At 42.0% G+C, this 12,644-nt stretch overlaps 1 protein-coding gene across 2 annotated transcripts in view; it reads left to right on the top strand.

Annotated features, from left to right (window-relative positions):
* LOC109966264 (myosin-9-like) overlaps window positions 1-12,644 on the top strand; it is a 26,100-nt gene that overhangs the window by 5,024 nt on the left and 8,432 nt on the right. The window contains exons 2-26 of one of the 2 annotated variants that reach the window (XM_020610981.1): window positions 1,164-1,354; window positions 1,549-1,689; window positions 1,831-1,987; window positions 2,465-2,492; window positions 2,831-2,924; window positions 3,371-3,391; window positions 4,412-4,504; window positions 4,842-4,905; window positions 5,334-5,432; window positions 5,749-5,892; window positions 6,564-6,659; window positions 6,769-6,845; window positions 7,423-7,617; window positions 7,987-8,160; window positions 8,345-8,518; window positions 8,824-8,938; window positions 9,213-9,403; window positions 9,660-9,781; window positions 10,074-10,143; window positions 10,270-10,430; window positions 10,592-10,700; window positions 11,587-11,718; window positions 11,886-12,092; window positions 12,181-12,318; window positions 12,471-12,594. In XM_020610981.1, coding sequence (XP_020466637.1) covers window positions 1,169-1,354; window positions 1,549-1,689; window positions 1,831-1,987; window positions 2,465-2,492; window positions 2,831-2,924; window positions 3,371-3,391; window positions 4,412-4,504; window positions 4,842-4,905; window positions 5,334-5,432; window positions 5,749-5,892; window positions 6,564-6,659; window positions 6,769-6,845; window positions 7,423-7,617; window positions 7,987-8,160; window positions 8,345-8,518; window positions 8,824-8,938; window positions 9,213-9,403; window positions 9,660-9,781; window positions 10,074-10,143; window positions 10,270-10,430; window positions 10,592-10,700; window positions 11,587-11,718; window positions 11,886-12,092; window positions 12,181-12,318; window positions 12,471-12,594 — 3,112 coding nt within the window. In that variant the 5' untranslated portion in view covers window positions 1,164-1,168. The remainder of the gene's footprint in view (window positions 1-1,163; window positions 1,355-1,548; window positions 1,690-1,830; window positions 1,988-2,464; window positions 2,493-2,830; window positions 2,925-3,370; window positions 3,392-4,411; window positions 4,505-4,841; window positions 4,906-5,333; window positions 5,433-5,748; window positions 5,893-6,563; window positions 6,660-6,768; window positions 6,846-7,422; window positions 7,618-7,986; window positions 8,161-8,344; window positions 8,519-8,823; window positions 8,939-9,212; window positions 9,404-9,659; window positions 9,782-10,073; window positions 10,144-10,269; window positions 10,431-10,591; window positions 10,701-11,586; window positions 11,719-11,885; window positions 12,093-12,180; window positions 12,319-12,470; window positions 12,595-12,644) is intronic. The other variant, XM_020610982.1, reaches the window with a different exon arrangement.

Here is a 12,644-nt window from a genome sequence, read left to right as displayed (position 1 = left end):
ACTTGAAGACAGTTGTCATTTTCCCCTGAAGTGACAGATTGAGTTCATTGAGCAGGCTGAATATGTCCACAAGTAAGACAGTTTTGGCGCTCAAGTGACCGAGATGTAACCGAGAGAATGCGGTCATTTTTCAAAATAAAAGATCGTTCATACTCAGATAATAAATAAAACGGAAATAATTAATGATTGCTTGTGCGGGCCGGTACCAATTGATCCACGGACCGGTACCGGTCCGCGGCCCGGGGGTTGGGGACCACTGCTCTAAACTATTAGTTATTGGATTTATTTTAATAAATTTGTTATTTATAGGCTACTTGGGGACACTTTTGTCATTTAGTTGAGAGGACAGGTGGTTTGCTCCCCCTTCATCAATTAAACGGGTTCATCAGTGGCTCAAAACCAGAGGCCACCGGGACACCCCTCATCTCAGTCGGATTTCTTATATGGGTCGTCATTCCCCTGGTCTTTCTCCCACTCACATAGGATATGTGGGGGGGGGAAATACAAATGTCTTCACTCCTCAGCCGGTATAAGAGAAGTGAAATGTCCTTGAACCCCAGTTGACTGAAGCGGTTTCTGTCTTGAGCGAGGAACCTGATTACTGGTCACCTTGGTATTAAATAATTAATTCCTGGTTCTTGCACAAGAATAAGTTTTATGCAAAATGTTTTGACTCACTCTTGAGACCGAGTCATGGTTATTTGACTTAGTCATGCTACTGTTTCACCACCTGAGTGTTTAGTTCAATCACATTTTACGGGACTATTTGGATTTAATGATTCAAGACTTAAGGCCAATTTTGTCAAGGCTTGTCAGCCACACCTACAAGAATCTGAAGAGCAATTGCTGCAAAAGTTTGTATTGTTGGATGCCAAACTGGGACAGATTTATTTTTATTTTAGCTTATTATTTGGATGTTTTTGTATTATGATTTAATTCCTACATTCATTGATTTGGGATGGGAGAGCTGTAATTTCCAAACCTGCCAAATAAATAACAGTAACCTTTCTAGTGAAGGAATTTGTCATCTTTACAATGTACAGGAGTTAAGAGTTCTGTGTAGAACTTAATATCTGAAGTCTTCTCCACATGCTTCAGATGATGCCAGGCTTGTGTTCTTTTAAAGACTAACTTCATATTTTTCTTATGTTTTTGTCCTAAAGCTACCATGACAGACGCAGACAAGTTTCTGTATGGGGACCGCAGTGAAATCAACAACCCCCTGGCCCAGGCCGACTGGGCCTCCAAGAAGCTGGTGTGGGTCCCCTCTGAGAAGCAGGGCTTCGAGGCTGGCTCTGTCAAGGAAGAGCTTGGCGACGAGTGTGTGGTGGAGCTGACGGACTCTGGCAAGAAGGTGAAAAAGAGGAATTTCTCTTTTGGAGTTTTAATTTGTTCATCTGTCAGGATCGTGAATTGAGGTTTTCAGGATAACTTGTGGTGTTTTTCGTGTGATACGTTAATGATGGTCTAAATAGAGTATGACTTTGGTAAGGCATCGTTGCACCGAGTCCAAACTGTTCAGGAAGCCCTGGTGTCTCTAATCCTCAGGTAAAGATAAACAAGGATGACATTCAGAAGATGAACCCACCCAAGTTTAATAAAGTGGAGGACATGGCGGAGCTCACCTGTCTGAACGAGGCCTCCGTGCTGCACAACATCAAGGAGCGATACTACTCCGGACTCATCTATGTGAGTTTGGGTGGATACAGGTTTACGTCACACAATCTCATGTTCGACATCTGCCTTCATGGCGTCATTTCTACTGTGCACACTCATGGGCCTCATTGCGTTAAACCTCAGTGATGACAGTAATTATCTTCTTTTACCCAGACATACTCGGGTCTCTTTTGTGTGGTGGTCAACCCATACAAGTACCTGCCCATCTACACCGAGGACATAGTGAACATGTACAAGGGCAAGAAGAGACATGAGATGCCCCCTCACATCTACGCCATCACAGACACAGCTTACAGGAGCATGATGCAGGGTACCACAGTTGTATCTTTGTTAATCAACGCAAAGTCTTTGGCAGGATTTGGACATTATATGGTACATAGACTAGGAGTACCTATACACAGACATGTACAGAACTGCAACTAATGATTATTTACACCATCAAATAGGCACTTAAGCACATGGTTCATTACAGTTGCCAAAGCACAAGGTCTAAAAACAGTTGAAAGTCCAAAGATATTTCTTTTACTGTATAATGATGTAAACAAAGAAAAGTGACAGGTGAGCAGCTGGGTTCTTAGAATGTTTGGCCATTGTATTTTATAGAAGATGTGATTGTCAAAACTGGCAGCGTTTTCTGTTTACCTGCTCACTTTCTGCCACAGAAACTGAAGTCAGCCACCTGCCATGTTATTCTCTCCTAATTAATGAGCTGCACTTTGACATAATAGAAATGGCAGTTCACTTTGTTCCTGATCTAGATCTCTTCTTCTTCCTCTTCCTCTAACAGATCGTGAGGACCAGTCAATTCTTTGCACGTAGGTTACTCTTTTGTTGCTAGTTTCAGTAATAAAGTTTAGAAAAGCGTGCAGTAATCTCTTTACTGATCAGCCTTTTCTGCCCAGATAGTTTCCTGTACAATATGTCTGTCTGGTAATTGGAGTTGGTCTTGGATTTAGTTTTCCTGTCAAGACCCTACTGATTTAAGTCAGAACTTCTCATCAGCTGGAGTTTTTGATTATATCACATGGTCTTTATCGGCACATGCCCAATTGTCACTGAATTGTAGACATTTAAATTACCACTGTTTTCTGAGAGCTTACAATTATTGGCTAAAAGAGTGAAGAGTTTATTGTTATGTTCTTTTTTCCTACAGTGGGGAGTCGGGAGCAGGAAAAACTGAGAATACAAAGAAAGTCATTCAGTATCTTGCACACGTTGCCTCATCCTTCAAATCTAAGAAAGATCAGGTGAGTAAATTTCTGTTTCTCTTGTTCGTTCTCCTCTTCCGCTCTGGTCCTTTCCACAGATTTGTAAAAATCCCCAACGGAAACCTCTCAGTCTTTCCTCGGACATTCTCTGTTCTTCCTTCCTCCCAGTTCTTGCCTCATTTGAAGATTTCCATCTTAGTCCATCTCTGTAATGTCGTCTACCTGAATGATTTGTGTGGCGATGCTAAACATTCCTCTCTCAGGCCTTAACATGCCTGTGGTACCTGCCCTCACCTCACCTTGAGATGAAGCATAGCACAGACGTGTGTGGGTTTGTGTACTGTTATTCTTTTGTTATTTCACAACATATTTCATTAATCCTTCACTGTGATTCATCAGGGGACACCAAGATTCCTCTGCAGTTATGTAAAGTGTTTTAAAATTGTCAATGTTTTGAACACTCTCCTTTTTCACCTCTTCTCCAGGGCAGTGCAGTGTTGTCACATGTGAGTCCATAAGCATGGTATCTGTTCATGCACTACTTTACTGACATGCAATAAAAATAATTTAAATGTGGCCTGTTGCTTTAAGGAATAGTTTCATTTCTGGGAATTGAGTCAGACTGATACACTCATGTCACAGTTAATGTGAAGTCAGCAACCTGTTAGCTTAGCTGGCTCAGTCCTAAGTATCAAAATCCATAATTAAGCACCTCTAAAGCTCACTCATGAACAAAGTTTTTGTAAGCTGTACAAAAAAAACTGGAATGGGTTGGAGCACATCTCTGGTAGAACCACAGGTTGTTTTTTTTGTACTGTTTTACCTTGGGACAGAACCAGACTAGCACCTTCTGTTTCTACTATTTATGCTAAGCAAAGCTGGCTGCAGGTTTTAGCTTCACATTTAGCATGCAGATACAAGAGTGGTATCAAATTCTTAGCAAGTATGCAAAGATGTGGATTCCCTTAAATGTCAAACATTTACTCTTTTTGTATGAGGTGGATAGTTTTAATTGATTGTCCTGCTTGTTTTTCATGTTTGCGCCTGCATGGACAGGGATTGCTTTACAGGGTATTTGTGCTTGAGTGGGCTTGCTGCACTTTTGATTGTCCTGCTTGTTTTTCATGTTTGCGCCTGCATGGACAGGGATTGCTTTACAGGGTATTTGTGCTTGAGTGGGCCTGCTGCACTTTGCTACTGGTGTGTGTGTGTGTGTGTGTGTGTGTGTGTGTGTGTGTGTGTGTGTTGGAATGTGCAGAGCTATGTTTTTGCTCAAGTCTGTATGGTTGATTGGGCAACAATAGCATCCCCTGAGGTGATTTCTTTTCAATGCACAACTTGACTTGTTTCATTAAGCTCAATGAGTCATTGCACATAGCTTTGTGTTTATTTGCAATTGGAAAAATGTGCATTGCTGCAAGAAAATGCATGACTTAAAATTGTGCTTGCTTGAAGAATGTCTCGCTTATAGTTGTGATAGTTATTAGAATATTGGAGTTGATCTGACACAGTTTCCTCCCTGTCAGGGGGAACTGGAGAAACAGCTGCTACAAGCAAACCCCATCCTGGAGGCATTTGGCAACGCAAAGACCGTCAAAAACGATAACTCCTCAAGATTTGTAAGAGCCCTTTTGAAAATCTTGTTTCAATTTTTTTTTTTGTAAATGTAGATTTCATATCTAGTAATCTACAGTAAGTAGAATAAACGGTGTATTAGAAAAAAATATTTTGTTGGTTTAATGCCCACCCCCTTCACAGAAAAACACAAATGCAGAAACCATTGACCTACCAACATTGCTGTAATTTAAGCTGATTTTTGTGGGACACCAATACTTAACGTAAGAAGTTTAATGAGAAACCAGGCTTTTGGGGCCTTCAGATGTATCTCACCAGCTACAAAACACCATAGATTTTACTGCTGCATATTAAAATGTTTGGATTTGTTTTGCCTTTCAGGGAAAATTTATCAGGATCAACTTTGATGTCAATGGGCATATTGTTGGAGCCAACATTGAGACTTGTATCCTTTGTTTGTTCATCTGAGTTGTAACGCGCCCCAGGTTTACTTATAGCAGTATGAGTGAGAGCTTGACTCCTCACATTTGCTCAAGACTTTGCACCATGTAAGCATCACATAAATTGATTTCTTAAAGTATCTGGCACCTTCTATAAGTCGGGGGCTCAAGATTGGTTAACAGGCAGATGGGATTTTAATGGTCTTGATATTTTAGTGTTGGGGTTTTTTGTTTTTTTTTTGTTTTTAATTGTGCTTTGTATTGTAGTGCATGTTGCTAAGGACACGGTCACATTACCACAAAGTTGTCACCACACAAACAACCCATGGTCTTGACCCTGCTGGTAATTTAGCCTTGATTCTGTGCTGGGTTTCAAAGATCCTGTTTTTCGTTTGCTTTGACATTTGTGTGTCCTTCACTGAAACGCCGTCAGATCTGCTGGAGAAATCTCGAGCCATCAGACAAGCTAAAGAGGAGAGGACCTTCCACGCCTTCTACTACATGCTGTCAGGAGCAGGGGACAAGCTGCGCTGTGAGACACTTGTGCATCAGTCTGTGCTATGTGAATGAAAAGTTGAAGTAGAAAGTTGCAAACAAGTGTGGTTGTACTTGTCAGAACATGACTTGCAGTTCCAGAGCCCAAACAATTCTTGAGAAAAACTGACCACAGTGATTGCAGTTCCTTTTCTCAGTTCAGTTATTAATATGGCTGAAATAAAGCATAGGTGTAGAGTACTACCTTAGGTCACCTGTATTTAAGCCACGTAGACCTGAGCAGATGCATGTAAAAATCTGAGTGACCTCAACTTGACAAATACAGTTATAATCTCCTGTCTTTCACCATCTAGCTGAGTTGTGTCTGGAGGATTACAGCAAGTATCGTTTCCTGTCAAATGGGAATGTGACTATTCCTGGCCAGAAGGACAAGGACCTGTTCACTGAGACCATGGACGCTTTTCAGATCATGAGCATCCCGGAAGAGGAAACGACTGGTAGCTCTCATTTGACTGTTTTTAGCTTGTTCATAGGGCTGTGAGTAACTCCTTGATTTCACTCTCAATTGAAGGCTTTGTGTGGCATTTCAGACCTCAAGTAGCATGCTGTTTTCTCAGCGAGTTGGCATTTCTTTTAACTTGTGCATGCGCACGTGGGTGATGCGTACATGCGTCTGCCAGTAGTTTAGCACTGTTCCACTAATCACCAAGTTGCAGCAGTGGCAGGGAGGAAGAAGGCTGCAGTCTAGTAAACAATGTAGAATTTGAAATGCATTCACCACATTTGTTGGCGCTCAAGGATATACCAGTGCATGTGAGTAACACTGAGTACTTGGGGCCCCTTTTCATCTTGATCAGATTAGAAAATATTGAAATATCTTGTTCATTTCTGTCAACAATCAAGAGCCCAACTACATTCATTTCAACAAAAACTTATTCACTTTACTCTTGTATATGACAAAGCATGGAATCTTCACATTTGAGAAGCTGGAACCAGCAAATGCAACCTGCTTTTTTTTTCCTTGTCAAAATAGTTTCCTTCTAATCATTGCAGCTCATTTAAAATTTGTTTATTACATATTGTCTGATAATTCCTAATGTAAAACAATAGAATTAGTTTTTTTTTTTTTGTCAGCAGCAGACATTGACGACCTCTGTTTGATGGTCAGGTTTGTTGAAGGTGGTGTCGGCCGTGCTGCAGTTGGGGAACATGTCCTTCAAGAAGGAGCGCAACTCTGACCAGGCTTCATTACCTGACAACACTGGTATGTACGTTTACACAGACTTGCCGTCATCACCTCTGGACATATAGTCTCTCATTCCATCATTCATTTTGTACATCCTACATCATCACCCCCCATGTTTTACCCTCAGCTGCCCAGAAAGTGTGTCACCTGCTGGGCATCAATGTGACCGACTTCACACGAGCCATCCTGTCTCCCAGAATCAAGGTCTGCACACCAATCAGTGTTTGAAATTTGCTTCAAAATCTAATGGACATGCTTGGTACCTCTTATAGCCACATGGGGTGTGTGTGTGTGTGTGTGTGTGTGTGTGTGTGTTAATTGGTCAGTTGACTTCTGGTTTTGTTTCAGTCTAGCATTTGTATGTTGGTTATTGTATGGTGGTTAGTGCTGTAGCCTCATGGCCAGAAGCTCTGGGTTCAAGCCTCTGGAAACCCGTGCCTTTCTGTGCAGGGTTCAGATGTTCTCCCCATCCCTGCATGGGTTCTCTCTGTGTACTCTGGCTTCCTCCCACAGTCCAAAGACATGCCACTTAGGTTGACTGGCGACTCAAAGTTGCCCATATGAATGAATGTGGGTGTGTAGTTGTTTGTCTACATGTCAGCCCTGTGATAAACTGGTGACCCATACAGGGTGTACCCTGCCTCTTGCCCAATGTCAGCTGGGATTGGCTCCAGCCTCCCCATTTTCAGGATGAGCAGTGTAGTTAATGGATGGATGATTTGTTGAATGTGACATGAAATTAAAACTTTTTAGTGTGACATTGGAGGCTTTCTTCTTCTAGGTTGGCAGGGATTATGTCCAGAAGGCCCAGACCCAGGAGCAGGCTGAGTTTGCTGTCGAGGCTCTGGCCAAAGCCTCTTATGAGAGGATGTTCCGCTGGCTGGTGTTGAGAATTAATAAAGCTCTGGACAAGACCAAGAGACAGGGAGCGTCCTTCATTGGCATCCTGGATATTGCTGGGTTTGAGATCTTTGAGGTAAGATGTCTGTCAGACAGAATTGGTGAAATAGAAAATGTCTAAGATTAAATACTTTGGTCATTCAAGATCTTTCTGGAGCTGTTTCACAATCGCCCATAATTTTATTTAAATGTGGTTTTTTTGGGGTTTTTTTTTTTTTTGTTTTGAAGCTGTGAGCACATCCTGCATTGCATTATGGGTCAGGAAGTACCCATCAACAGCACACTTATTTTATTTCAGTTATTTTCTCATTTAACTTGTCATTTCATCAAATGACACATTGTATATTCAGTTTACTAACATTAAAAATAATATTCACATTTAAACAGCTGGAACAAGTATGTTTTTTGTAATCTGACTAACTGTTTCATTAATAATCTTCTACAGTTGAACTCGTTTGAGCAGCTGTGTATCAACTACACCAATGAGAAGCTGCAGCAGCTCTTCAACCACACAATGTTCATCCTGGAGCAGGAGGAGTACCAGAGGGAGGGCATCGAGTGGAGTTTCATCGATTTCGGCCTCGACCTGCAGCCCTGCATCGACCTCATTGAAAAGCCCGTAAGATCTCTCCCAGTTATTATTCCTCCCAAGACACCTACAAATACGTAGTATCTGACTTGATCTGGTGTAATGCTTCAGAATGAGGTTCAGTTACATTTTCGCAGAGAACACTTGACTACACACAGATGCAATTTAAAGCAGTCAGGATTCTGTTGAATTGTTTTGTGTGTCTTCACCACAGAACGGTCCACCAGGCATCTTGGCTCTGCTGGATGAAGAGTGCTGGTTCCCTAAAGCCACTGACAAAACCTTTGTGGAGAAGGTGGCTCAGGAGCTGGGAACTCACCCCAAGTTCCAGAAACCCAAGAAACTCAAGGACGATGCTGATTTCTGCGTTATTCACTATGCTGGAAAGGTCATACCTTTTAACATGGCGTTACTGTTGTTGTTGGTGAAATTGTAACTGAAAATATTTTTTCATTTTAACATTAAATGTTTAGATATACACTGTGCACACCCTGCACAATGGGGGGAAATGTAATATTGGCTCAGTAAATGAGCAGGTTCTTGTCTTTACCCCTTAACAATGTCAGTTTCCATGATGTGTTCAGGGTATAATACAGACCACTCTGCTTCACAATCTGACATAACATTAAAGCGGTTCGTAGTAGCCTCAATGTTTCAGCTCTGCAGTGTAATTGTGGCTCTCATCTGGTGCAGGTGGACTACAAAGCAGTCGAGTGGCTGATGAAAAACATGGACCCTCTGAATGAGTGTGTGGCCAGCTTGCTCAACCAGTCTACAGACAAATTTACTGCTGAGCTGTGGAGAGACAGTAAGTGCTGTGAACATCTTTTACCACTATAGGCAACTTGCAAATGGTGCTTTTGCCAAAGAAAATGGTTTTTGTACAGGATCAGCATGAAGTTAAATGCAGCATTTCAAGAAAGTAGTGTTTGATGCATCACAGTGCAAGGCATTGTTTTGTTTATAAAAAGAAAACACCAGGATAGCAGTAGGGTTATTTGTTTTGAGAAATTGAGTCATAAAGTATGCTAACAATTTAAAAAATGTATATTTTTTTTTTTTCCTGCTCCGTGTCCTCGCAGTGGACCGTATTGTTGGCCTGGATAAGGTGGCTGGAATGTCAGAGTCCATGCCTGGTGCGTTCAAGACTCGTAAGGGCATGTTCCGCACTGTGGGCCAGCTGTACAAGGAGCAGCTGAGTAACCTCATGGCCACGCTCAGGAACACCAACCCAAACTTTGTGCGTTGCATCATCCCCAACCATGAGAAGAAGGTACAGAACAAGGAAGGAGACTTCATGGCAGCTGATGCAGAAATTGATACAGGAGTGTTGGGTTAAACTACAAGTGATGGAACATTGAATATAATGTCCTACTGATGTTCACAGGCACACCTGTATAAGATGGAAATGTAACTGTTAGTGATAAAAATGAGGACTCACCCCCCCAACTATCACCATAAGGTGTCATACATAATGGTAAAAAAAAATTAGTCTTTAATTGTATTTTTGTATTTCTTCTCTCCATCAGGCTGGTAAACTGGACTCTCACCTGGTTCTGGACCAGCTGAAGTGTAATGGAGTCCTGGAGGGGATTCGCATCTGCAGACAGGGCTTCCCCAACCGCATCGTCTTCCAGGAGTTCAGACAGAGGTGACCTTTTTTCCTTTTTAGCCCCCTCACCTCAAAGGATTCCCAGAAAAAAAAAAGTATTTACATCTGACATACCCCATAAAGATGCCATCCTGGTCTAAACGTCCTACATAAGACAAAGGAAAATGGGCAAGACCAAAAGAACAACCGGTCATTCAGAGGCTATAAACATAAAACTTATACTCCAGTAACTACACATAGAAGTTATAAAGTTAATGTTAAAACCAGACCTGCCCTCCTTGGTCCACATTTAGTAAAAAAGAGCTAAACTAATCCTGCTTGTTTGTCTCAGGTATGAAATCCTCACTCCAAATGCTATTCCAAAGGCTTTCATGGATGGCAAGCAAGCCTGTGTGCTCATGGTAAGTAATGAATCTGTTTTAAAATTAAGCAGTTTGATAAAAGAAGAGGGAGGAAAAATACTCATCTCTCCCTTGTTTAAAGTATCAGGACTTGTCACTGAGTCACTCATCTCTGATCCATGTCAGATCAAAGCTCTGGAGCTGGACTCTAATCTGTACCGCATGGGCCAAAGTAAAGTGTTCTTCCGAGCCGGTGTGCTGGCCCACCTGGAGGAGGAGCGAGACATGAAGATCACTGATGTGATCATCAGCTTCCAGGCCTGGTGCAGAGGATATGTGGCCCGCAAGTACGAATCAAGTCCTTTTAACCCATTACTATGAAGATATGTCATGATCTGTAAATAATGGAAACCTTTGCCAATTTTTTTTTTCCCCACTTATCTTCTACTGCAAAAATGAATGTGAAATAAACAGTGAAGGTTGATTTTGTTTTTTTATTTCACTACAGAGCCTTTGCCAAGCGACAGCAGCAGCTGACAGCCATGAAAGTTATCCAGAGGAACTGCGCAGCTTACCTCAAACTCAGGAACTGGCAGTGGTGGAGGCTTTTCACCAAGGTCAGAGATTAATGATGGCAATTCAAGGTTGTTGTTGTTGTTGTTGTTGTTGTCACTACCCATCTGTGTAACGTAATGCCAGGACAGCAGTCGAGTTTTACTGTACTAGTGTCACGGTCATCTTATATTTTCTGAAATCTATGAATGAGAGTAGCTGGTGTAATGAGTGCTGTCCTGTTTTGAAGTATTAATTTCAATGCAACAAGCAAATAGTCCTGTCCTGTCCTGAATCACTTGCTCAGCAGCTTTAAAAGTAGTTATTTTTGTAGTATTGTTACTCTGAGACAAGCCTGGGTAAAATCCACTAATCAAACCCCAAATTAAGTGTCGGCTAAATTGTGCGGCCTGTCTGTACAATACAAACGTAACCTTCAGCATTTTAAAAAAGCTCTTGATAATTAAAAACTGGTAAATAAAGACTCAGTCATTTGCACTGATATGGAGAAGGAAAGCTATTGTGGTACTTAAACTGTACATATAGGCATATTGCTTTAATAAACAGAAGTCTAATTTCTCTTCTATGACCTTGGAGTTTCCTCCATGTTCTGCAACCACAGGTGTGTTCATTAGGTTATAGTGATGTGCACATCTCGGTTATTGTTGTACTGTTCACAGCTGTTTTGTATGCTCCACAAGGTAAACCTAGGCACAGAGCAGCATTTTTCTTTATTGATGGTCACAAGGTGTTGTCTCAGGTAAAATGAGTTTTTAGATGTAGCAGTTAAGTCAGTCGAGTTGTAAGCTCAAGTCCAATGCTCTGTGGATTTTGACACCATTGATGAGACATGAGCACTCACCATCTGCTGTAATGTAGCACTAACGATAAATAAGAGACCAAACATCATCCTCTGCTTTAATAAAGTTGTGTGGATTTTTTTCTGCTTAGGTGAAGCCTCTGCTGCAAGTGACCCGGCAGGAGGAGGAGATGATAGCCAAAGAGGAGGAGCTGGTCAAGGTGAAGGAGAGACAACTGCAGACTGAGGAGCAGCTCAAAGAATACGAAGCCAAACAGCAACAGGTAGGAATCTTAACTACAGTCAGTCCTATTTTAAATTTTCATCAAGTTTTTTTATTATGATGGCAGTCTAATTATTTATGACCAGTCTTCTTATTTGTGAGTGATGCAGCTCTGACATGTAATTCTCCAGCTTGAGCTCCACCTTGACTTTGATTCCCCTCTTCTAGCTGAATGCTGAGAAGCTGGCTCTTCAGGAGCAGCTCCAGGCAGAGACTGAGCTGTGCGCAGAGGCCGAGGAGATGAGAACCCGTCTGGCCGCCAGGAAGCAGGAGCTGGAGGAGATCCTGCATGACCTGGAGTCTCGTCTGGAGGAGGAAGAGGAGAGAGTCACCCAGCTGCAAACAGAAAGAAAGAAAATGCAGCAGAACATCACGGTCAGTAAAGTCCAGTGGGATATAGAATGTAATCTGTGGTGCAAATGGCTGTGCTTAAAGTTGCAAATCGTTTGTGCTCGTTCTCCAGGATCTGGAGCAGCAGCTGGACGAAGAGGAAGCAGCCAGACAGAAACTTCAGATGGAGAAGGTCACTACAGACGCCAAGCTGAAGAAACTAGAGGAGGATGTCATGGTGCTGGACGACCAGAACAACAAGCTCAACAAGGTCTCATGACATGTTTATTGAAACTAGTGTTCTTCAGTAGTGACCACTTTACAATCCAACTGGTATTTTAGTGACCATGAAGGTGTATGAAAGAAATGTGCAGGATAAGTGAAACAAAACTTACATGCATGTTTTTATTTTGTAAATCTCAGGAGAAGAAACTGCTAGAGGAACGGATCTCGGAGTTCACTACCAACTTGGCTGAGGAGGAAGAGAAGTCCAAAAGCCTGCAGAAACTCAAGAATAAACATGAAGCCATGATCACAGATTTAGAGGGTGAGCATCTGTTTACATTGTGTGTGGGTGGGGGGGGGGGGGGGAAACCT

This window comes from Monopterus albus, unplaced genomic scaffold, assembly GCF_001952655.1.
Source record: "Monopterus albus unplaced genomic scaffold, M_albus_1.0 scaffold108.1, whole genome shotgun sequence".
Classification (NCBI taxonomy): Eukaryota; Metazoa; Chordata; class Actinopteri; order Synbranchiformes; family Synbranchidae; genus Monopterus; species Monopterus albus.
The sequence above is the reverse complement of the archived record's forward strand: the minus strand, read 5'-3'. Positions and strand labels throughout refer to the sequence as shown.